Source organism: Exophiala dermatitidis (genome assembly GCF_000230625.1).
Source record: "Exophiala dermatitidis NIH/UT8656 unplaced genomic scaffold supercont1.2, whole genome shotgun sequence".
Classification (NCBI taxonomy): domain Eukaryota; kingdom Fungi; phylum Ascomycota; class Eurotiomycetes; order Chaetothyriales; family Herpotrichiellaceae; genus Exophiala; species Exophiala dermatitidis.
The window spans coordinates 703,128-727,223 of record NW_008751647.1 but is presented as its reverse complement, the minus strand read 5'-3'; the positions used below and the strand labels follow the sequence as shown (position 1 = coordinate 727,223).

Here is a 24,096-nt window from a genome sequence, read left to right as displayed (position 1 = left end):
AGCTCCCCGTCGATTTTGGGCTCCGAGGTTGGCGACATGATCCGAGTCCTTCTGCAGTGCGAGTCTGTTTCTACTACCGGTATCGTCTCGCGTGCGCTTCGTGCTCTGTGACGTGGATTAAATCCAAATCTGGACAGCCCGAGACCAGCATCTCGCCATATGGTCGGTGGGCTTCTTGCAAGACACTTCCGCCGAGTGGGATGCGGTGCCAGTTGGCAAGTTCGTTCTGTGCGAGGCCGGTCCACTCGTCTCCGTCAGAACAGAATCACACCATCTACGCCAAACCAGTGCTGCTGTTCGCGACGTGGGGGTCACATTCGAATCGTCCATTGCTTTACTGTATGTGTTGCGCAATAAATAGCAGATCTTGATTGTTCGATACCATTGCGTAGCTCGATTCGCAGACCAGGTTGGAGCCATGCATTTTGGTTGACCCATCCGCCATGTCGATTGTAGCATGACACATCACAAGGCTGTCCCTACTACAACCAGATGCCTAGGCATGCTTTGTTTCTCGGTGCTTCTGCATTATGCACCATCGTCCTGCCGCTACAAATCCAGATCGTGATCTTGACCGCGAATCGGTTGAGCCGCCTAACGAGTCATTGGGCGTGTTCTTGTCGGAATCCATCGAATGTGCAATGCCATCCTTCCTCCGTATATACAGCAATGACGGCTTCCAGTCGCACGTCTCAAAGCATATTTAAACAGATTTTCCCGGCCAGACCAGGCTTAAGCGGTGCTGGCAGCAGCTGCTTTCGACGCCCGTAGTTCTTCCATTTTCGCAACTCTCTTCTTAAACTCTTCATATTGGCATTTTTCGTAGCTGTGTCGTTCGTTCTGGTTATGTCAAAATCGGTGATCAGTCCTGTCCTGCTTTGCGATTGATGTCTGCGATATCCAAGCCTTGACATACCTCGCACTTCCAAGGCAGATACCACTCCTTGTGTCGACAGTGGTTAAGTGGGATTAAAAGGCCAGCGCAACTATCACGGTAGGCCATGGGCAATCTGGCCTCGGACATCGCTTCTCGAGAGGCTGGGACCGGAGCCGTAGCATCACCTGAACCAAAAGCATAACATGTCAGCCGCAAACAGTTGGAGGGGTCTTGGGACAGGTTCAGAAAGGCTTGTACGTACCATGACCGTCGCCCAAGCCAACGGCATCTTTGATTGTGTCGACAACCGTCATGTTGAGCCACCTTGTTTCCGGCAGGACAAAGGTTGGTGGTAAAAGATCTAAGGCGCTGCCACCAGGGAACCTGTACATGTCCACGACGGAGCTGCGGTTCAACATTGAAGCAGGATGTGAGCAGGCGACCAGATGCGCAGTCTTGGCATAGAATACGGCGAAGTATACCGCAATTCTGGTCGGTGTTTTACCTTGATTGCTATTGGCCGAGTGATTTCGAGTACCTTACTATGCACACAGCGCACGTGAGAGCGCGTAACGCGGCGATGCGCGTGTTGTGCCTCGACAATAATTTTATCAGCTTATTCTTTGTCTGCCCTCCCCTGCAGTGCTTGTGACCCATCATGAAAACGTATCAGTACACATTGCGCAAACACCTACAGTAGCAACCCGCTTGGAGAGCAGAGTTGCCTATCCCGCACCGTCTGACCCTATCCGGCGTCCTGTATGATTGGCGACTTTCAAGTTGCTGTATCCATCTCTGTTGCTCTGGATGTGACCAATCAGCATCAATGCGGCTCCAAACCTGGGTCAACAGCGCCCAAGCATGTTGCCGGTCGGTAATGGTAGTGACTCGACCGAATTATGAAGAAAGGAGGTATAAGATCTTATCGACCCTCCAGTCTTGTTCTGTATTATTATCAGCCCAAAATCACTGGGACACATTGATCCCGGTGTTCCTTATCACCCTTTTTGACATTGCATGCTGCTCCCCTTGCATACGCGTGAGAAAGGCTGTCTACGGCTTCCTCGACCAGATAGGACAGGAGACAGAGCATTGTCACTTTCTCTCTCTACAATCGGCCGAAACAGTGTTGTGTCGCCGTGGCGCACTGGCATCCTAAAGGAGAGACCCCTCTATCAACACCAACCGTCCTTTTCTCTGTCCCCTCAACACGAGCGTCTTGTGATCCACCAGCTTCACGATGCCAGCAGCGGAAGACACACGCCCAATGTCCACCATTACGGAGTTTCAAGAGGTGAGTACCCAGCCAGCCAGAAGACCTCTTTCGTTTCTCAGCTTTGAAATCTACCCTCATATCGACTTAGCCCATGTTCGATCAGCCCATTGAACGAACACACCCTCCCCTTGTTGTTGTTTCGTGTACCATGCATTACTTCCGGCCTCCAGTCTAATCAATTATACTTCTTATCTCTTGAAACAGAAAGTCTATTCTCTCGTCCTCCTCATCCCGCCCGGCCAAGTCACCACCTACGCCGCCGTCGCCAAGGCCCTCAACACCTCACCGCGCGCCGTAGGCGGTGCATTACGCTGTAACCCCTTTTGGCCGACTGTTCCGTGTCACCGCGTCATTGCGAGCGATGGGTCATTAGGCGGATTCTTTGGACAGACTTGGCAGAAGAAGAACAAGAACACCCTCACCACAACCACCACGACCACTAGAACCAAAATCAGAAAGACAAAGACGAAGACAAAGACGAGGACTACCACCACTGCAAAGAACCGAACAACACAAGGCCCAAACAACAACCAATCCAAATCCATCTCCCACCCCCAATTGACTCTCGAGCGGAAAATCCAACTCTTGAAATCCGAAGGCGTCGAATTCATCCAGCATGACCAAGAGAATCGAAATCACAACCATCGTGATAGAGGCCCCATTGTCCGACTCAAACGACTTCAAGTACCGTTGGCAGCGCCACCGCTATTAGAGACCAAATGGGACGTAGATGCCGGTAGACAAAGACTCAAGCAGATCATGGCGTCTTCGTCAGTGTCGGTCTGCCACCACCCCTAACTTTGAAGGATATCTTGACAACAACAACCGCCGCCACCATAACAACAACAACAACAACAACAACAACAACAACACCCCCATATGGCCCAAAAGTCTGGTTCAATGGGCCCCTGGGACGCCAATACCGCCAGACAAAAACTTGAGCAATTAAAGGGATCTACGTCGGTGTCGGTATCTGACCGGTGTCCACTTCAGCGGCGGCGTCATCTCTGGTGACCAGACGAACAGCAAACTTCTCTAAATAAGTCCCAGCGGAGAACAATGTCTCTGTGCCCTGTCCCTGAGCGTAGTAGACTCGCTTGCCATGAAGTCGACCATTACGACCTTGGGTAGGCGAAATTCACCTCCGCAACGATGGCAGTTTTCCTCTCGGACTTAGTTTATCCATTATTGGGATATGGGCAACATTTCAACCACTTCGACGGATGAGGTCTTAGATGACTCTATGGTTAGCTTCCCAGGTTGCTGAGCAGTGTACCTATTCGCATAGCATAATACAGGAGGCGGTATCATGTTTGTAAAGAAATCGATGGCAACGTTTTAGCAGTATTGTTTCATATCCACCCCTTAATCCCAATCTATTGCTTCTGATTAAACCGATACATACATTTTTCAAGGTTAGTCAGAGACGCCTCCGAGTCTGCAACCAGAACCCCAAACTGTCCAGACAAAGAAAGGCAGCCATGTTTTGTGTGGCATCTGGCAAACTGCCAAATCTGGCTTCAGAAAAAACACTCTGTCACAGGTTTTTGTGTGTATGATAACAGTTGTCCCAATTTACAACAGAGTGGCACCAAACAATGTTGACATGATAACCACAGCACCGCACACCAAAGGAGCAAAGGACCATTCTGGCACCTGAACACCGACCGCAGCGTTTTTGGTAGAGCTCGACTTGCCCGTCTCGCTGGCGGACCCACTGCCTGCAGTGGCAGTCCCGGTAGAGGCACCGCCGGCATTCTGAGAACCAGAGCCATCAAGACCGGCACCTTTGCCCGCACCTTGAGTCATGTATTTCTTAGCACCGTCAGGGATGGCAGGAAGGGAGTCATCCTTGACCAGCCAGTTCGGGCTCGAGTAAGCCGGGCAAGCAGATGAACCAGCGGTCGCGTTGTAGCCACCATCACCTTGAGGGTTGGAGGTCTTGGAAAACATCTTCTGCAGAGTTGCAAAGTCGTCCAACTCAGTAACTGAATCACCGCTGATCTCCACAAGACCGTACTTGCTGTCTTCCTCAACGTACTCGTAGACCAAGCCACCGGAGTAGACAGAGCTCATGTCTGTGCTGTACAAAGAGCCGACCTCCTCGAAATCGCGGGTGGCGTGGTTGCAGCCGTACTCGGACAGGAAGATGGGAAGACCATAACCAGTAAAGTTCTTGACCTTCTCATTCCAACCAGACTGGACGAAAGAGGAGGGATCGCACCACGAGTAGTCGTTGAAGGCAAAGAAGTCGGATCGTTCGTCATCAGATCCGCAGTTCATGTAATGGGCCATTTCCAAACGGTTCTCACTGACGTCGGCAGCGGAGTAGCCCACTGGGATCTCTCTGTAACCGCGTTTACGGATGTATTGGCGCATGTCTCGAGTGACAGCCTTGACATAAGGAGCAGCAGCCGAAGTTTCCGGGTCGTTGATCACTTCGTTGCCGGAAAAGAACGCCAGGGTGTTGGTGTAGTTTGCAAATGCATCAATCGTGGCAAAGACGTTCTGAAGGTAGACATCGTTGTAAGACGGGTTCGGGTCGGCTCGGTTCAACGAGTACTTGGGAAGGTTGACGTCCAGGACGAGGTAGATACCTGCATCTGCCAGAGCACTCATGCAAGCATCGTGATCCGCGGTGTTGTCCACGTGGTACACACGAACGGTATTGATGCCCAACTTTTTGAATTCGACAATATCTCGCTTGCAGCCAGCTTCGTCGGCGATTGGGTCGGCAACCTCTGAAGAACCGCCAGGTTGGTAGTCGACACCGCGGATATAGAATCGGTCATTTCCGACAAAGAAGGCTATAGAGGGTTAAAACCGGGTGATTAACGCGTCTGAGGGTTGCAAATACCGTTTCCTTTGACAGTAACTGCGGTCAAACCAGAGGCACGCTTGACCGAGGCGGCTGAAGCAGCCGCGGCGCCCAAGGCAAGGGCAGCAAGTGTGGAAGTACGCATGATGGTGAGAATAACGAAGTCGTGATGATTTCAAGAATAAAAAAGTTGTCTCTTGTGAATCTTCTCGGGTTCCAATCCAACCAAAGGGGGAGCGAACAAAATGAACTGGAGTTGGGATTCAAGCGAGTGAGAAGCCCCAACAGAAGAATCCGAATTTATTACGAAGTTTGGTAAGAAAGCGAGGGAGGAGCGACACCGACAAACGCGCGGTGACTGCTCAGTAATTGTTGAATGAGGGAGAGGAAGGATGGAGGCAAGAGGAAGAGAAGAAACCAGAGAATGAAGGCAGGAATTGAAGATGAAACGGGGTGCAATTGACTTGAGGCGCTGGCAAGGGAGAGAGGCAGATGCCGCCACGGAAAGTTGGAACCCCCGGCCAAAAGGTCCAGGCTTGGGAGGCTGCAGACGTGCTTAGGGGTCCATCTGGCGGGCTTGAGCATGCGCTTGTGTCGGAGCCTGCAGGGGTCATTTCGGGGGCATCACTGGCATGACGGGCGCAGGCTGTGCAAGTCAGTGGGTGGCCAGTCACAGCGGCGGATTCAGAGTGGAATTCCTGCTCAGTCACGCATCCACCATCCAAAACTGTCCATCTGTTCATCCTTTTGACCTGCAGCATCCCATCTCTCTAAACTGTCACCTTCACTCCGATTATTATTATTTTAGTGCCAGCCACAACCGACATTACCCACTGACAGAGGCTCCCAAACGCCGCCCAAAAACACTGCAAAAGCGACGATTGGCGCCAGACTCGAATTGCACCGGTTGGCGCCGGGGTTGTGGACCAGTGGCACTCCGCTTGACTGCTGATGATACTGCATCTGAGACAAAAGTGCGCTGCACCCACCACCACCACCGCCAACACAACGTGCACGAAGCATACTCTTACCAATAGACAAGTCTGTGTTTACTGCTCTACAAACTACGATATGAACACAGATAGCAGACGGAAGAGACTTCGCCTAAACGACCGCCAACACATTTTCATCCTACGTAGCGAAGCGAAATAAGTACCTAATAGGAGCAATCCTCCAAGCCCTCATAAGCGACATTATTATTTTTCTGCATCTGTCACAGCTACCTGACTCGTTCCGTGCTTTATCCGGAAACATGATCATCAATACCACCCACAAAAGACTCTCTTGCACTGTACGTTGTCCATAGCCACAGGCCAACACGATCAACGACTGATCGCGAGTCAAACTTTGCAGCACCAAAAGGTCGTCTCGAACTTTAGCAGGGACCAGCTGGATACTTGGATCTGCTGTGCCAGTGTATCAGGTTCCTACGATTTTCTCCTCTCCTGTCTGTCAGTGTCCATCCTTCAGGATCTACCTGTTGCGCACATGATTGGCAGTTGATCCTTCGTTCACTATTATGGCTGTGTAGTAAAATTAAGCACAGGGGATGGGACGGGAGTTGTGGATTTGTCGGAGAATGCCAGAAGTGATCCACATACGGCAAAATTGGGAATACAGTACCACCCACTACTACGGCTACATGCTGAGAGTGCTATAGCATAATGTACAACTACTTAATACTGCGATAGTATAGGAATAATATAGAGTATCTAGATGCCTTAAATATGTACGCCGGCCTCCTTGGACTATTATTATAGGACTTGCATATACATAGTATGCTAAAGTCCAGGCTTCACGACCTACTGCGTTCAACACAGTACTGTCGAAGCCCGCCATTTGAACAGCAACCACTGCCTCACATGGAACGAACAGCAATAGCAACTTGAATGGAATTGGCAACTTCACCTACAGGCAGTCCACAGGGACACCAGATACACTGCAGTGTACATACAAGTTCAGATGATTGATTGCTATTCATGCCTCGCAGCCTGATCATCTCGCTGCCAGTAAGCAGCAGTATACTATTCACCCACTGACAGCCCAACTGTGTGTCAAACGCAGGTTCAATCATACCGCCTGACCGAAATAAAAACACATTATGTCCATGCAGTTAACCACCGCAAGCTTCCTTGTTGCTTTTGAGTTGTCATCATCCAAGCACTCTATCCGTTTCATGACACTTGATATCAGCTCCCCCAATCATATACACATTTGATGGCACTTCTTATCCAAACAAATTCAAATCCAGACCACAAACTCGCTAAAGAGTGACAATGACGCTAAACCTATGCCCATTGCAGGTTGCGATAAATGAGAGACATGCCGAGCCGTTTCGTCGTTATAGTTGCTGGGAACCAAAACAAAAAGACATTTGCGTTGAGCTGACCACATTCCGAGCCGAACCCAACAAATTTACCAAGCCCGTTATAAGGCCAACAGCCAACCGCCGAGACACAGCACCGCCATGAGAGGACCGGCGATCTTATTCGACGACGCATCGTTCTGCAGCCCGGGCTTGGATGTGGTGGTGGCGGCCGATCCTGCTGTAGAAGCACCCGCAACTTCCGTCACAGGGGCATTAACCACAACGATCGACGTTGATGTCTCGACTTGACCATCGGGCAAAGTGGTGTAGTACAGGTGGGTGGACGTGCTAGGAGTGAATCGAACTCCGACGGCGGACGATGTCAATGTGACCAGACCACCTCCAATTGTGCTAAAGACGACAGCTCCATCGCTCGTACGAACCGCCGTGGCCGAGGTGGGTGTCGCAGGAGCAACGGTGACGGTCGTGGCTCCGGGTACGGTGGAAGCGTAGATGGCAGAGGAGAGGATCGACGAAACGCTGGCGGCGCGGGAGCTCGATTGCTGTTCGGCACTACTTTGAGCGGGCGTCGAGGCTGTCTTGGATGATGTAGTCGTTATCGTCGTGTTGCTGACTTGCCTCTTCTTGGCCAAATGTACCAGCTTGCTTGCAATGACGGGATTCTCGGAGTGGACGTGCTCGATCGCGGCCCGGTCCTTGCTGAACACACCATCTTGAAACTTCGGGGCCAGTGCATGCAGCACGGAATGTAGAGAGCTCGGGTCGATTGTGTCGAGGAGTGCTTGGAAAGCTTCCCAATTGACTAATGACTTGTCATCCTCCTCCGTGTGCCTTGGTGAACTGAAGACGCCGAGCACCAACGTGCTGAACACGAGTGCTTTCCGCAGGCTGAACATGGTTTCGGACGATATGTGGTAAGTGACCGATGAGGAGGGTAACGGACCAAGCGAGTGGTAGGGAATGCTGTTATTGCCGTATGTATGATTGGCAGTGATTAGTGAGCGACGACGAGACAAAGGAAGAGTAGGTATAAATGATGAGGCTGGCGACCTGTCGGGTTTTGTGTGGTAGTAGTACTAGTAATAGTTCTGCAGTGGTAATAGTAGTCTGGTGAGAGCACGAGGCTTTTCTGGTGTAGTGCAGTGCAGTGGGTGGTGCCAGTCATCAGAGTGACACGGGATTGTTCGGCGCAGGAGGAGCAGCCGCAGACGCAGGCGGGCGGAGGTGACTTGCAATTGTTTCGCACGCCGGACCACTGAGAATGCTCGCTTTCCGATTTTGATCGGTCGTGGATCGAAGAAAAGACGACGGACGGAGGCGCGGATATGCAAACGGCACCTTATTATTATTATTATTATTATTCATGTCTGTAATAAATAATGCTTACTTCTCGCGTTCTTGGACATCAGAGGGGGCGTTCAGCCGCTGTTTGCAAGCATCCTGTGGCCAAGTGGGCGTTTCCGCTGCCTTGCCGTGTCTGGTGCCAGGAGACAGACGACAAAATCCAGGTGGCGAGCCGAGAAGCAAGTTTACAACATTGTCCAGCGGTAACTGGTTGTCCTGGAGCTGCTGATGGGCGCCGGAAGATGGATTGCTGTATCGATAGGCTTTACTCTAGCTGCCTGTGGTTAAGCCTCTCGCCTAAACCCAGCAGCGGCAGAAGGACGACGGGGCACCTGGGTCTCTGCTACGTACAACATTCTAGCCCGGATTTTCAGCGTTTACTGGTACTGTAGGTCGCAGGCTTCCGGGCCCATCCCCTCTGGCTCTACCACCAAGCTCCATACCAACCCGCCGCCCAGGATGTCCTCCTCTGTGCCTGAACCTCAACCCGAAACCGTGCACTTAAAACGTATACATCGTAGATTGTGACACAATACAGACCAGATTCTTACAGTTGTTGTAAGTAACCTGAAGCCATCTCGGCTGGGAGCAACCCTACACCTTCGTCATCATCTCTCGCTTCTCAGCTAGGTTTCAGACTCTCAGCAGCCATGGTTGAGACATATCCAACGGACTTGGCTTGTTCCCATGTCGCCAAGTGGAGAGCAGCCTGGCGCCTCAAACCGAACCAATTGGTGCCCGGCGCTGTGCTGCCAGTGGCATTCCTACGGCGGCACCTCTTGTCATCTGGACAGACAGGCCTGTGTTCAAGCTCGCCTGCACTAAATCCACCTGATTACAATTCTCGGATCTGATCCTCATCTTTCCGTGCGTCATTCTGGGTTTGCTGTGCTGCATGGCTCGAAGTAGTGAGACGCTTCAAGGAACGTCGCCCGGTTTGACTACTGCAGTGGAGGGTGGTATCATTATTCGTGTGCTATCAGTCCTAGCTGATGTCCCATAAAATACATGGCCACCTTCACGCTGATCATATGCCAGCTGCGTCTGCTTCGTGTCCAAATGCCGAGCCGTCTCGCGTGTCTATTTCTGACCCCGAATATGCGGGCTGGTTGGCCCGGTGTCACAATCGATCGACTTGACTGGACGACAGGTGCCTTTGTGTCTGGTACCTTGCATCAGTGAGTCGGACTCGACAAATCACCGAAAGTTCTTGCAGGGACCGGCTGCAGGTGTTGTCTGAGAATGGCTGGCCGCGGTGCAATAAATGCAGGGCTCGGGTGAGGTGCGAAGAGTTGGAGACTGCGTGCAATCCGAGTCAGTTCCGTTTGGGCCTGCCTGCCTACGCCCCATTCCAATAAAGGTAACTAATCTGTAGGTGAGGTCCGGAGAAGGTAGGGACAAGGCCTTCCTTATCATCACAACGCCCTGAGTTGCAGTTGTTTGACCTTGCCTGCTCCGAACCGCTCCCTCTTGTCAACACTACTCGGTCCGGCACTGTAGGCCAACGGGCTACTGAGATCATGCAGCCTCGCCCGGGGCATCAAGCTCGGAGGCCGTCCAGTATGTGGAACTGAGTCGAGGGAAGACCCGATGTGGCAGTCCAGGAAAGTCTGGGTCTTATTCCCTACTCATGCGTTTCCGTGACCTGGTCGCTCACAAAACACCATCCCTCGGCCCGCCGAGACCGAACTACTGCCCGTAGAATGGTATTCTGCCCGGTCGAATCTCCCATCACCAGACTGGGAGCTCAGGTGTCAATATAAGCGCAGACAGTTCCAGGACGCCGTAATATTACGGGATGCTGGGAGACAGACATGGTACCTAGGTAGGTTGTCAACCAGCTTCTACATTGTATGCCTATTCTTTCTCCCTTGCCGTCTGACGTATGGGCAAAGGCTTTTTGAAGCACGTTTTCTCGGAGATGAAACCCAACCAGACTTATGACCTGCAGCTAGCTCAATAATGGTGGAAGTTGCTCTGGACCGCACCATTCCTCCCGGACAGGATCACAGATGTCCATCGATCCTATGTCCTGCCGTTACCTCCTCCATCATGACTTTCCATTGAGCAGAAGACACTATGATCCAACACATTTACAATACTTCATGCAGTTATCCCACTCCCCAGGAGTACTAGGGTCGTCGACGTGTGTACAGGATCCAGACCCGCCGTCAACGCAGACCAAGGTCGTTCCATTGCATGAACATGCGCATTCCTTGGAAATTCCATTGCAGAAATATTGGTTGACATACTTCCAATCGCACTTCACCTCGGCAGCCGATGCTACCTTGAGCACGACGGCAATGACACAGACGGCGGTTTGCAAATTGACTTTCATATTGTCGCTGATGCTTCGGCGTGGTCTAGTTGTCCAACAACAGATAATGTTAGCATTGCAGTTGACCTTGCAACCTTCGCTCTCAGACAACGAGAAGAGACCACCACTCACTATCCTTTCAGCTTGAAACGGGAACCTAAGCTTATTGGGTTGCTGTATTTGTGGTGGCCAAATGATCGAACTGCCTTGGACTGGATTTCTGCTGCTGTTGAAGATGCGTCTCCCAACGACCTCCAGGAACCTCTACAAGCTTTTATATATCCCTTGATCTGCCAAAGCCAAGACGATCACAACTCCAAGCCCAAAGCACCTTTCTCCTTTCTTGGAGCGGACATCTCATTCCTCAGCAGCGACTGCACATCTCACACTACGGCACATATCAGCCAGCAGAAAATGGTAAACGAGAGCAGAATCAACCCCACCCTTCCCTGCGTTTAAATTAAAAGACAAACCTACGGTGGCAATTTCCTGGCATATTGCCCGGCTTCACATAGAGACATTCATCTCTGGCCGAAGGTCTGCCGTCCGCTTATCCACGGACTCCTGGAGCTGCTCAGAGCTTCCGCTCTCACTAAGGTAAGAGACACGACCCGATAACCGCGTAGTGTTCCGGACTTTCCCGGTTATGGTCGGCCCGTACCTAAAACACATGGTCAGTAGATCATATGACTTTGATCAGGGTATCTTAGGCTTACCGAGATTAAGAATCTGTTACCTCACTACTATTGAACACCCACTATGCACTCTATCTGATTTGACAACCACCCTATTGGAATTAACTTTCAAACTCAGTCTGTATTCTCAGAGAGGGTCCCTAGCTTTCTGGCTGCTTGGCGGTCTGGAGAAGTCGTACATCTCTTTCCTTACGAGTGTATCAAGGTGCCGACCGAGGGACTAGTCTTCTAAAACTCCGGAAGAAAAGAAGAGAGGACAGTAAAGAGCAGTTCCTATAGTGCACACCGACACTCTGCCGGCCAAATGCACTGCGATCGATCCGTGCAACATCGCGAGCCAGCAGAGCCTGTTCTGTCTGCACACCGCTGCCTCAAATACATTAGTCGGGTTATCTGTCACCCACTGTCCAGACGTCCAGCCGTTCCGAGGACGGCGGAAGATAAACAGTGGCTGCTCAAATGACACTTTTGTTCTAACCCATGAGCCTCAGACCGGGCTCGCAAAGCGTGGGCGGCGCGTCGCTTGTAATAGCCAGCGACTGCCGCAAAGAGCCACATCAGGTGCGGTAGTCGGTCGGAAAGTAGATTATTCGGTCCCTGGCAGTGCTCGCTCGGCGAGGCTCTTCTCTTCCACCTCGCTAAAGACCACCATCGTCTATGCGACCAATGTATACGGGCTCAGGTGTGCAGTACACCCTCTGGCTGGTTCAGGTCCCAGCACCGGCACCAGTCCGGAACCTTGGAACTGCCGACATTTCATAAGACGCACAACTCCGGAGACCAACAACAGTAAGAGTCAAGAGCTGTATGATCTACATGGATCCGGATGAGCCTTGTCATGTGATGGAAAAGAGCTATCCTGAGAGAACAAAAAGGCCGAAACCAATCGGGAAGCCATGGGGAAAGGCGGCATCCGGGATCTGTGGTTGTGTCGCAGGCCAGCTCAGGTGGTCTTGGACCTCACCGGGGAGTCGAAAGTCGAGGTCCCTTCCCTTTTGATTACTGCCATCCCTGTCGCCCGCAATAACGATAACAGGTACACCACTGCTCTGGCTGAAGCCGTTGTGCGACAATCCCCTGCTCTGGGGCCAGCCTCACCCGTACCAAAGCCAGTAGGCTTAAACCAATGATCCTGCTAACGCTCCCGGTCCGACTCGGACCAGCAGCAAGCTCGGTTTCGCGGGTAGTAGGACATCCACAGGCCGAGACCAAAAGAAGGCAAGTGGGAAAGGAGCAGACAGGTATTGAAGACTCAGAAAGGAGCAATCATCACACTTTCCTCGGAGATGTACAGGAACGGACCAGGAGCACCAAGAGTCTGCTGAAAGCAGCTCAAGGACGACCAATGAATAGCTCCACGAGGCAAGCATGCTGGATCATAAGTCGGTGAGACACCCCAAGGCGATTGTCCTCGATATGGTACCCTGCATGACGGAACTGGACCCAGGATCCCCGCTTGGTATCGACATAAACTCGGCCTCAACGTTCCTTCACAACCGGGAACATATTCTGCGCCCTCCGAGTGGGAGGCATGGAGGCGACTCCGCTGGATAATATGTCCACATACTGTACCTAGTTGTAATACTTGGTACGAAACTCAATATTCGGGCGGGCGTCGGCTGTAGAAGATTTCCGGTCCCGCTACTTGACCATCCCTTGATTCCCTTCTCATGGTGTCTCTCAGAAGTCCGAGTCTTCCGCAGAAGCGCTGCGTGCGGCTCTTTCAAACGGTCGGTCTGGTCAATTCTTTACCTACCTATTCATCCACCTAACCAATAATGTCCAGTAAGATATTTCAATATTTCGAGGCCTCGGAAAAGGAAATAGAACCATACCCATCTATCTGCATTGGGGGAGAAAGATAAGCAACTTAAGTCTCGGGTCGACAGTCGACACAGTACACTGCGTCCATTCCTCTTGGAAACTATTAGGTATGTTAGATCCCGTCGACAATACACTGCAGTGCATCCAATCTTGTCTTGCCAAGCAAGTACCGTGTACCTACCTACATACCTCTATACCTACCAAGGTAGGTACCTACCTAGCTGGCCTGCATGTGTCGGCTCGATCGAGTTGTTTCGTTCTCTTCTCTGGGGAACCTTATATTTTGTTTCTGTTTCCCAACGGATCGCATTGGATAAAGGGGAATAGAATGAACAAGTATGCAGGGTAACGTGGCAGGGCTTCTCGCCCAGGGAAACGCAAGGAAAGGCAAGGAAAGGCAAGGCAAGGCGAGGCTGCGAGAAATTCGGATTCGAGAGCAAGACCTGACTGGGCACTTCTAGGTTAAAGTAGATACTGTACTGTAGCAGTACAGCGACAAGACCGTCTTTGTTGAGTTGAGCGAGCGACTGGACTGGACTGGACTGGACTGGACTGGACTGGACTGGACTGGACTGGACTGGACCGAGAGAATGAATACCTACCTAGGTAGGTAAGCCCATACAGTTTATTGCATTGTCACTGTGAATCGGTGTGTAGTCACTTCAAACCGTGATATTCAAGTTGGGGATGTTCCTGGTATGCAGAGTTCTATATGCACTGCACTGCACTACCAATAACTGGCACCGTGACTGGCAATGTCCACACCGCCACCACCAACAAAAAAGAACGCAGAAAAGTTCAGTCGACAAACGTGTTCCAGAAACGCAAAACGCAAAAAAAAGACGTGGAATATAAAAACCGGGGAAGCAAAGGCAAGTGCAGAAAACAAAAACAAAATAATATTATTGTTGCCTCCAACAAGATTCGAACTTGTGATCTTCGCATTACAAGTGCGACGCGTTACCAGGCTGCGCCATAGAGGCTGGCGACAAACCAAATTCTGATTTGACCATATTTTGCACAATTTTTCAGTGGACCAAAAATATGTGCAAAAGAATTATTGGTGTGGCACTTGCACTGTTCAAGCGGGGTGCGGTTGGGGCCGAGATGAGCCGGCGAACTTCTACAGCACAACTTGACCTTGAATAACTTGAACTTGAAAGTTGTACGGTACTGTAACTCCACCAGAGTTGACATAGGGTACCTATCTACAGGAACGGGCTCTGCATTCTGTACTCTACTCGGGATTCAAATTACTGCTATATATGTAGGTGTGTATACATGTATGTTATAATGGTAGTTCGCATCGTTCTGGACTGTCTCTCCTTTTGAAGGTGACCCGACATGTCAGCCTCCGCAATGATACTAGTGTCCCCCAACTGAATTTCAGCACAGTGCTGTGGACGGGAGCAGAACAATGCCGCCTTCCTCTTACACGTTTCAGTTTGCTAGATGCACTATCTACAGGCTAAAAAACAGGGGCATTTGTCGAGGCGGGCTGCCACTGACCAGCTAGCCAGGTCAAGATACGAGAGCATCACAGGTACTCGACTCGATTGAAAGAACAAGAGTAGTACCACTTCCTAAGATGTTTCTTCTGCCAGTCATGATGTTGGAAACTTCCTTTGCTAAACCCTTTGATGCGCCCAGACGGACCGGCGATGGTGCGCGAACATGTCTGTGCGGTTTGATGATGCTGGTGCTTCCGTACGCTGGGTCGGCTGGCGTATCGACTGCTACAAGCGACTCCGGCTGGAAGTAGAGTTTAACGGATCGCTTTAAGCTGCTTGCTCCAAGCTTTCTTGGTTTCGGTACGCGATGAGTTGCTGGGAAAAACAAACTTTGGGTTCTAGCCTTCTACGCTCCTGAGAAACGAGAGGTGCAAAGCCCTTTGCGGCGACCGAAAGAGTACCTCGTAATCAATGGAGCGAGTAAGTAGAGCTCACCTTGATACCTACTCTGGGAATTCCCGAATCACATTGGGCCTAGATTGATCTCGTTGGAGCCGACGCCTCCGAGCAATAGCATGTTATTGCATAACCAGCCAGTTTGATGCAGAAGTTATCCCCCATATCCAGATTCGTATAGCCGGCGCTGCCACATTCCGTAAATCGTAGCCAATTGTCGCTGTTCGTAGATACCCAGGGCATTCTCCAGACCTTGTGTTAGTACTCTCAGTCCTCAATGCGGAAATGGGGCCGGGATGAGTGGAGGCGGACTTTCTCTGGGCTCAGCCCCAGTGATAACCAAAAGAAATCAGCGCCTATACATACAGTAGCATCTTCCACGAGAGTACTCACACTGGGACAGTTCCAATCACAGAGAGTGGGCTTCCCTTGGCATCCTCTTTGAATAAGTCGCGGAGACATATTGACGTTCTAGCTCGTGCTTGGATCTCACTCACCTCAAATCTGCATCTTCCGCGCCTCTGCGGAAAGGTAGAGGCACATCTTCCAACTGTACTGTTTGTTTAAATGCCCGGGCTTGTCAAGATACACGGGATCCACTCAGTTTAGCTGCCTTTTTGTCAATATTGGGGAGCCGTGCATAGGCTGGTGATCGCGGTCTTCAAACTGGTTAGAGAGTGATAGATCTTGCGGACGCTTACCGGAGTGAGCCTTGTTGTCTGGGACCATCTGCTACTCTCCGGCAATTATCCACTTCAATCTCCTGGAGAATGTATCTTACCTTTGTATTCCAGCCCTGCAGTGTGTCCGATCAATTCCAGGCAGGGTATCTGTTCATGACGAGCATACTGTCCTAGCAAACATCCAGTCTCGGGCCGCGCCGAGAGACCTCACAAAAGCCGGGCACGATGACCAAGGAGGACTGAAGTGGATTGGTCGGACGTACGCCCAAGCAAGCGGACTGGTCAAGGACATTGACATGGAATCCGGTCTGGCGATCTGCAAGGCATTCTTATCCCAGCACCTATACATGTATTCCCGACCAGTAATGACACGGCTACCACGTTGCCTAGAGACCCTTCCAGGGTCTGGGCTTCCGGTTTCATCGCCGCCTGGTTCCTGTCCGCCGTCTTCCGAATGTAGTGGATCATACTGCGGCTGAGGTTCTGGCATCTGTTAATGATATTGCTGTTAGCATTGCGTATGGCAGTATGATAAATGGACAATCCCCAAAGGGATAGGTTGGAACCAGTGATTGCAGCCTCAAAAGCCCCTGCTCAACGGTCAAGGCAAGGTAGAATGAGCCAGAGAACCTTTAGTGCTCACGATTGGACCATGAGCGACAAAAAAGCATATCCCCAGTCCTGGCCTCACCATTGGCTGCTTGACTTGCCTTTCTCGACCCATAACAGCTATGCAAAAGTGCCAGCTCTGCCCACCGCCAGCTGCCATTCGGTGGTAATTGTAGATTGCAGAAGAGTCCCGAGTGCTTGCATGGCCTGAGAGTCTGGTCCGGGAGGTCGAAAGGCCTCGTCTGCTACATTTTATAGCAGAGACCTGACATCGGAATCGAGCAAAAAAGGGGCATGGAAGCGTGCAACCTGGAAACGTGTTAGCTAAAAGCAACCTCGTAGGACTGTACTTATTGCTTGCCGTGATCGGCAGGGCAGGCGTGACTGGGGCGCCATCACATGACTTGTGCAGGAAAAATAAAGGCATATATGTTTGAAGTTGCCAAATTCTGTCGCCCGTCGTGGTAGGTTCGGTGGCCTAGTTGGGATTTCGTCCACTCGTCCACACAAGCCCTCGGATGCCTAAACAGCACTAATTAGAGGATTACGATCTTCCGCCTTGGGTGGTCACTTGTTCCTTTAGGGGCCGTCTCCTTCAGTCCTAGCGATTGGGAGCCCATACCTATAAATACGAACCAATTTGAATTTTTTTTGCGGATTTCTTCTTTTTGGACTTTTTGTGCTTTGCGAATTTCACTATTGAGCCTTGTGAAGGTGTACGGGCGTGTGTGGCTGGCGGTGAAGCAGGCGAGGCATGGCTTGGCGACGAGGCTGCGATTCCAGGGGCGGCCGCCTCAACACCATGAACAACAGTAACGGTTGCAGCTCCAACTGCGCGCAAGTGAATTCATTAAGACTTCACCGTCAGCTCAGACGCGAGCACCCCTGTATTTGTTTTCTTCTCGTCGCACCCAAACTCTTCCCTTCTTTCTCTCCTTCCACCACCATCGAACCGAGATCATCATTCGTACAAGACTTCCTTTTGCAACGGATCATCATCTCTGTGCTATCCTAAGGTCTCACTCACCTTGATTCCTTTTCCAGCTCTGGTGAAAACAGCTGCACTGATCCTGCACGTCCCTACACCTCGCTCTCAAATCACTTCCACACATCGTCCACCATGCCTCCCAAACCCTCCAGAAGACAGCGCGGTCAAGCTCAAAAAGTAACTCGGGCTGAGCTCAGACGCAAACTGGGCAAACTGGACATGGATGAGGAAGAGAACAAATCTACTGGCACTGCAGGCGAATCCTCAGGCGCAGACACAACCACACACCCAACTCATGGCCCAACCAAGATCGAGATCAGCACGTATCCTCTCGTCGAGAAATGGGAGCAGATCGAAGACGCCGAGCGCGCAGATATCCAGAAGAAGCACAGAGCAAGAACTTCGCCATTCGCCTTCGAGCCAGAATACCTACCTTTCCAAATTCATGCCGCTGTTCCAATCCATGGTCGCTTCACCCGCGAGATCGAATCTGATATTGTCAAATGCAACAGCATCGAAGCCATCAAAGACATTGCCAAGTCTAGCCTACCTCTCGAATTTCAACGGTCTAACATGAAGCTGAACGAAACCAAGTTCGCCGGCATCATGACATACGGTCCGACCCCCGAATTCTCTAAGAAATCAATCCACAATGTCACCCGCGGTCTCTTCCTCGACGAAGACGCGTACAAGAAGTGGTGGCTCACAGTCAATATGACCAAGCGTGAGCCAGGCGACATGGTGAAGGTCGCGGTCGTCCTCTGGCACGTAGAGGAGGCCAAGGCCAAGGCGATCCAGTTGCCCGACTTCTGGACGGAGGAGAACGTGCGTGTGCTGGGCAACCAGCTGGAGAAAATTGATTGGCCAATTTTTATGAGCCAATCAGAGCTCGAGCAGGGGTGCCGGGCATATGAGAAGTTGCAGGGGCAGCTTCAGGAGGCCAGGAACGATGCGGCCCTGGCAGGTACCTGGAAAGACGAGCGAAAGGCCATGCAGGCCGATCTTCGCCGCGCGGTGGCCGCCTCTGAGAAGGTCACTGCCAAAGCCGAGGCCATGGTCGCTGCCTTTGAGAAAGGCGACATGGCAGAGTTGGGCCGTCTTGCCGACAAGTGGAAGAAAGACGCCAAGGGCAAGGGGAAGGCCAAGGCGGCTCCGGCCAAGCCGTTGGCGTTTGTCCCAGTGGAGGAGTCGGAGGAAGAGGCCGAGGAGGACGTCGCTGCCGATGGCGGCGACGATCCATTCGACGACGACTACAATCCCCTGTTGGATTTCTAGTCGTTGTCGTATCCTCGGCCGGCTTCGCTCCCAGTGAGTAGATAGGGGGCAGGTGACGCCCAGAAGATCACCATGCACAATGTGAGAATCACGATTGTATGATTAAGAAAAGCGTCTTGTTCATCGTTGTTCCGAAAGCCATGAAAAGAGAGAACGACGACGTCTCAATAAGGGTAGCTGCTCTACGGCAAATCATACCACTACTGACGCAGATCCCTCTGACGTAGTACGTTTACCCGAGATGCCAAACCGCTACGGGCCGTGGCTTCCTTTACACTAATCCCAACGGGTGCAGCCTGCAAATTGTGAAGGGCATATCGAGGAAAGCGTGGCCCCAAAGGGAGCAGATGGGGAAAAGTGGAGAAAGGTGGGAAAGCAGAGCGAGTGAAACAGGAACAAAAAAAAACTTGTTGGGTGGAAGCTCGTCGAGTGGAAAAAAGGTCTAAGTCTATTCTAATAATTACAGTTTTGAACCTATGCGTGCCTCGAAACAGGTGACAGGCATAAGCGTGAGATCAGACCTTCTTCTTCAGGTCGGGTCCACCAATGTAGAGTCTGGCCAGGAGAAAGAAGACACAGCCCACAGCACAAGTACATCCGCCAAAGAGCTGCAGGTACAAGAAGCCGCCATTGTCACGCGTGATCAATTGTCCACCGATAGGGCTGCCCGTCAGTGCACCAATGGACCCGGCGGCGAAGACAGCACCGGTTCGTACGCCAATTTCCTTGAGCGGAGAGATTTGAGCAATCAAAGCCGGCGTCAAGCCAATAGCCGCGCCGGAGCTGAAACCGAACAGGGGCGCGAAAACAATCTGTCCGGCATTGCTCTTGGCGGGGATCCAGACTGCAAGGATCAGGATTGTGGTGAAAGTGCAGAAGACCGTCATCACATTGAAGCGTCCGATCTTATCACCCAAGATGCCTGGCAGGGTCCTCCCGAATACCGAGCCGGCATTGAGCATTGAAACGATGTACTGCGCCAGAGCCAACGACATGCCACGGCCGTTGGCAACAGTTGTTATAAACGAGAAGACCGGGAACATTCCCCAGTAGAAAAAAAAAGCGGCGAGAGTTGTCAAAACCATGGGTACTTCGCGGAATGGATGGATGAACGCCCAGATGCTAAATGGACGTTTGGTCGGTGGAAGGCGGGTGCGTAGCGTCAAATTGGCGAAGATGCACAGAGCCAGAATCAGGAATGCACAAGTGCGCATAGCCCAAGGGAAGCCGGTCTCCCTGATCATGCGACTAACGATGATTGGGAATAGGACACCGCCAAGCGAACTCCCCGAAGCCGCGAGACCAATCGCCATACCGCGTTTCTTGTAAAACCAAGTCGCAACGCAATTCATGGCCGGGTTGAAGAGGAAGCAGGCACCAATGGCGGAGCAGACACCTTGGCTGAGGAGGAACTGATAGTATTCCTTGGAGATGGACGCCATCATCAGGCCGAAGACGTGCATGAAAGTTCCGATAACTAGTAGGTACCTGGGCCCGTAATTGTCGAAGATGTAGCCTGCGACCGGCCCAGTTGCGAGCATAAAGAACGTCTCTAGTGAAGGAATCCACGCGACGGTAGAGGGTGAATATTCTTTTAGTTGATCACGCATATAGTAGTCCTGAAACAAGTTAGAATCAGACTTTCACTGCAGTTTGCTTCACTCAAAGTGCTCACTTGAAAGACTCCTATGCAGTTAATCCACCTGAAAAATTTGTTGTTAGCCCCTGTAAAATTAACCGCAGTAGTGAAGAGGATGGATGGATTTCACATACCCCCAAGAAACAAAAAAACAAGCAGCAGCACCGGCCACAGTCAACCACGCTCGAAGCCCGCCGTCAGGGAATCCAGCAGGATCCATCCAGGGGTTGTACGGGGGTTTCGCAGCCTCATCTTGCGCAGCTTCGAGGTATGATTTTTCGGCGGGAGAGTGAGGATTTGCTGGATTGATCGGGACTGCGCTAGAAGTCTCGTTGTTGCCCTCAACGGGGGAATCCTTCTCCATCGGGATTGTAGTAGTAGTCTCGTCGGCGCTTTCAACAGAAAAATCCTTTTCGGCTGTTCCTGACATGGTGACGGAAAGGTAAAGAACTTTTGTTGATCGCGGCCGTTTCGCGCGCAACTAGCACTGGGCCCGTTGCCTCCTCAAGATGTGCTGGCAAATGGTTGCCTTCAAAAGACCAGATCGGTGAACAAACAAAAGACAAGACACGCAGTGTTCGGGGTACGAAAAGGAGATATTTGAATTCGGTATGGACTAGGCAGTGCCTGTGCAGGGGGATAGAAGGAGATAAGATATAAATAATCAACAAATGGATCGGAAGCAAATGATACTTTTCAGCCGAGTGCTGGTCGGGTTTATCAGCATTGCTTTCGTACGTACCGTTCGATAGGATGGGACTTCGGCTTTAACAAAACGCGAGGGATGGGCGATCGTACATCACCAGACCCGGGAATGGATTTGATTGGTCAAAAAGTTAAGATCATTCATATGATTGGACCGTTCCAACGCAAGGCTCCACACTGTCTTCACCCTGGCGCTGAAAGCTGTTTGAGGCCACCCGCACAAGGCTGCGGTCGAAAACTCGTACTCACAATTTTTGTACGAGGCTGTCCATACAGAATGGGATAAGGTATGGATCACGTCCTGGCTCCTCACATATTTCCTTTCACAAAATTCTTCAAATGCTGTCTATGCCCCTTCGGCTCGGTCCAAAGAGTGGTTCCCAAATCCCGCGGGGTTCGGTCATAAGTCACCTCGAGGGTTTGCTTGTTGCGATACGAGAAGGCACGTCATATTGCTCAATTGCAAAAAGCGTGGCAGGGTTCACTTTTTGTGTTATAGCGTCACCCATAACTTGAAAGAGAAAAACTGCCTGGAAGAGCACGGCATCAGCCGCTTTGGCGAGTTGCTTGCATGAAGACATGCAATCGGGCGAAGTGAGCCCGGACATGGATGGGAGATGATCTTCGACCGATCCGGCAAGCTAGGTCACGTGATTGTCTTGTGCTAACGCCGGGATATCGTTACTCCGTGACGGTCACCAACAGCCTCAGGCTGAGAGTGAGTCACAACGTTGATCCTATTACACCATATGAGCATGACATGGAAGAAAGGAGATGGATGGCCTGATCATGGATCAACAATTCTTTGCGCAATGAAGGTCAACGGTCGCATCCTTCGGGCTTAAGCTTATAACCACGACCTCGCAGACAGCGGTTGCTGGGGTATGCTCGTTGCCTTGTGTATGTACCCTGTTCGGCTTGATACAAAGCCGTCTTGTTGCATCCAAGCTGGACAGGTATGACTCACGTTTGACCCTTCTTATGCAGACTTGGCCAACTCGGATTTTCATTGTGGTTACCTTACTATGATCGAGAAGCCCTTGGAAGTTTGTGTCACGGTCATTCAACATCAAGACTGCCAGCGCATTGGCCTCCTTCATCGAGCTCATGCACATAGTGTCACTGGCAGGGTACCATGCATGGTTGGGAGGTGAGCAAGTGTTCGGTACTTTGGTATCGATACTCGGCTATGGTATCTGGTATGTTCGAAACTTGAGGCGATTGCTGCCTGTTTCAAATTGCCGTTGGTCATCCCTGGAAGCACCTCCGCCAGCTCCCGAGTCGTGCTCCTGACGAGAAGCACAAACAGAGTGCTAATGTCCTATCGCCATCTTTGTTCACGCAGACCCAAATCGACAGCCAATGGCGGTGATCATGATGTTGCCTACAACTTGAATGTTGTAGTTCAGACTCCACTGCACTGGGAAGCACCAAGCATGCAGCCACTGTAGTAAAGCTCAGCTTGACGTGCCTAACTTCTTTCCCAATGCGGCCATGGTCGACTTCCTGTGTGTGTGTTGAACTAACAGTGAACTAGAACCTACTTCGCTTAGTAGGATAACCTTGTCTCTCGACAAGGATCGTTCCTCGGTTACTGTCGGTTCAACTGTTCTGGGGGTACAAGATCTCCCTACAGTAGATTCACAACAGAGGCAATATCGAATGACTATGTTCCCGTTTCTCAAGGAAGCCATGGAATCTTGAATCGACATGATTGAGAGTACCTAGGTATTTCGTGTATTTCATTCACGGTATCTATTTCCAATATTCGATGGATAAAAGGAACCCTGAAATTCTTTCGTCATCACTGAACAAACAGCCCTTGCAATATTATATAGTCATAGCTCAATCATCCATCATCACCATCAAATAACAATAACTGCATGCCCGACCTCACCGTCTCGTAGACAACGACACGTCCCCCAAGCATGACTATGTATGTAGCACTCCCAGCAACTCGACAGGGTTGGGAGGTGATGGATCGACAACAACAACAACAATAACGTGATCATGATCATCGCACTACCAGCATCCGAAAGAAGGTCGGCGTCAGAACGGCTCTTTCCTGGCGAAAATGATCCCTGGTGTTCCAAAAGCAACGAAATTCAGAAGGAGCATCCTGGCGTTTTGCTGGTTGCTCCACCCTCAGCGTAGAGCCGCGTAATGTGCCAGGGCTTCCATCCTCCTCGCCTTTTTCTCGATAGCTTCGGAACTGAGAGGAGGAGGGGGAGTTCTGTCTTTAGTCTTCTTATCCGACGATTTCTTCTTAGGCAACAAGGCCTTAAGACTCGAGACTGTGGAGGTACTTTGGATAGAGGCCGTGTCTGACATGACGGCGGAGGTCTTTTCGTTGGTTAAGGGTGCCATTGGGGGTTTGTTTCTCTGATAGAAAATCTTGTGAGATGGTGGGCCGTTCTTGAGAGATAGTGTACGAGACAAGATGTCGTATCGTGGAGTGATCCGAATTGGTATATATAGATGGATTGATGAAGCGATGAAGGGACGAAGGGATAGAGGTTTGTATATATCTGTACGCTTCTGGGTGTATATCCGATCAGTTGGATTGGAGCCTCGACTTCACGAGTAGCAGACGTTATTGTCAACTGGCTAATAAATGCTTTTTGTTTCAGGACTTTGTCGGCCTTGAGGTTGAGGGTTGAAGTTGATAGACTAAACTGATCATTCCACAAGGGCCAGACATTGGTCTTTATTTATGTTGGTTGCACAGCCCACTGAATAGAACAGCAACCATTATCCAGTAGTCCAAGCTCAAGTGAGCTATACCCCAAGCTGGCGAAGCGGGTTCAGAA

At 51.1% G+C, this 24,096-nt stretch overlaps 7 protein-coding genes and 1 non-coding gene across 8 annotated transcripts; 3 read left to right on the top strand and 5 right to left on the bottom strand.

Moving 5' to 3' along the window:
- Positions 1-732: 732 nt before the first annotated feature.
- Positions 733-1,191, bottom strand: HMPREF1120_01765 (NADH dehydrogenase (ubiquinone) 1 beta subcomplex 7; the record flags this gene model as incomplete). The annotated part of the gene is made up of 3 exons (XM_009155789.1): positions 733-840; positions 917-1,062; positions 1,140-1,191. 3 exons carry the CDS (start codon positions 1,189-1,191, stop codon positions 733-735), a joined length of 306 nt encoding a protein of 101 aa, XP_009154037.1.
- A 324-nt stretch (positions 1,192-1,515) lies between these two features.
- HMPREF1120_01764 (methylated-DNA-[protein]-cysteine S-methyltransferase) lies at positions 1,516-3,528 on the top strand. The gene is made up of 2 exons (XM_009155788.1): positions 1,516-2,171; positions 2,358-3,528. Exons 1-2 carry the CDS (start codon positions 2,118-2,120, stop codon positions 2,949-2,951), a joined length of 648 nt encoding a protein of 215 aa, XP_009154036.1. The 5' UTR covers positions 1,516-2,117; the 3' UTR covers positions 2,952-3,528.
- A 200-nt stretch (positions 3,529-3,728) lies between these two features.
- HMPREF1120_01763 (1,3-beta-glucanosyltransferase gel1) lies at positions 3,729-5,116 on the bottom strand (the record flags this gene model as incomplete). Its single annotated transcript, XM_009155787.1, has 2 exons — positions 3,729-4,960; positions 5,011-5,116. The coding sequence occupies 2 exons, from the start codon at positions 5,114-5,116 to the stop codon at positions 3,729-3,731; spliced, it is 1,338 nt and encodes a 445-aa protein (XP_009154035.1).
- A 2,282-nt stretch (positions 5,117-7,398) lies between these two features.
- Positions 7,399-8,196, bottom strand: HMPREF1120_01762 (uncharacterized protein; the record flags this gene model as incomplete). The annotated part of the gene is made up of 1 exon (XM_009155786.1): positions 7,399-8,196. The coding sequence occupies one exon, from the start codon at positions 8,194-8,196 to the stop codon at positions 7,399-7,401; it is 798 nt and encodes a 265-aa protein (XP_009154034.1).
- A 1,117-nt stretch (positions 8,197-9,313) lies between these two features.
- On the top strand, positions 9,314-14,499 carry HMPREF1120_01761 (uncharacterized protein). Its single transcript, XM_009155785.1, has 4 exons — positions 9,314-9,958; positions 10,036-10,469; positions 10,540-11,634; positions 11,688-14,499. Exon 3 carries the CDS (start codon positions 10,657-10,659, stop codon positions 11,107-11,109), a length of 453 nt encoding a protein of 150 aa, XP_009154033.1. The 5' UTR covers positions 9,314-9,958; positions 10,036-10,469; positions 10,540-10,656; the 3' UTR covers positions 11,110-11,634; positions 11,688-14,499.
- On the bottom strand, positions 14,390-14,463 carry HMPREF1120_09293. Its single transcript has one exon. It is a non-coding gene; the product is annotated as a tRNA-Thr (tRNA).
- A 2,638-nt stretch (positions 14,500-17,137) lies between the features above and the next one.
- On the top strand, positions 17,138-19,034 carry HMPREF1120_01760 (uncharacterized protein). Its single transcript, XM_009155784.1, has one exon. The coding sequence runs from the start codon at positions 17,800-17,802 to the stop codon at positions 18,940-18,942; it is 1,143 nt and encodes a 380-aa protein (XP_009154032.1). The 5' UTR covers positions 17,138-17,799; the 3' UTR covers positions 18,943-19,034.
- A 423-nt stretch (positions 19,035-19,457) lies between these two features.
- Positions 19,458-21,011, bottom strand: HMPREF1120_01759 (MFS transporter, MCP family, solute carrier family 16 (monocarboxylic acid transporters), member 10; the record flags this gene model as incomplete). Its single annotated transcript, XM_009155783.1, has 3 exons — positions 19,458-20,561; positions 20,618-20,645; positions 20,716-21,011. 3 exons carry the CDS (start codon positions 21,009-21,011, stop codon positions 19,458-19,460), a joined length of 1,428 nt encoding a protein of 475 aa, XP_009154031.1.
- Positions 21,012-24,096: the final 3,085 nt, after the last annotated feature.

Coding starts and splice junctions, on each gene's coding strand:
- HMPREF1120_01764 (XM_009155788.1), top strand. CDS start 2,118: ATGCCAGCAGCGGAAGACACACGCCCAATGTCCACCATTACGGAGTTT. Junction 2,172..2,357: donor CCATTACGGAGTTTCAAGAG/GTGAGTACCCAG, acceptor CTCTTGAAACAG/AAAGTCTATTCTCTCGTCCT.
- HMPREF1120_01761 (XM_009155785.1), top strand. CDS start 10,657: ATGTCCATCGATCCTATGTCCTGCCGTTACCTCCTCCATCATGACTTT.
- HMPREF1120_01760 (XM_009155784.1), top strand. CDS start 17,800: ATGCCTCCCAAACCCTCCAGAAGACAGCGCGGTCAAGCTCAAAAAGTA.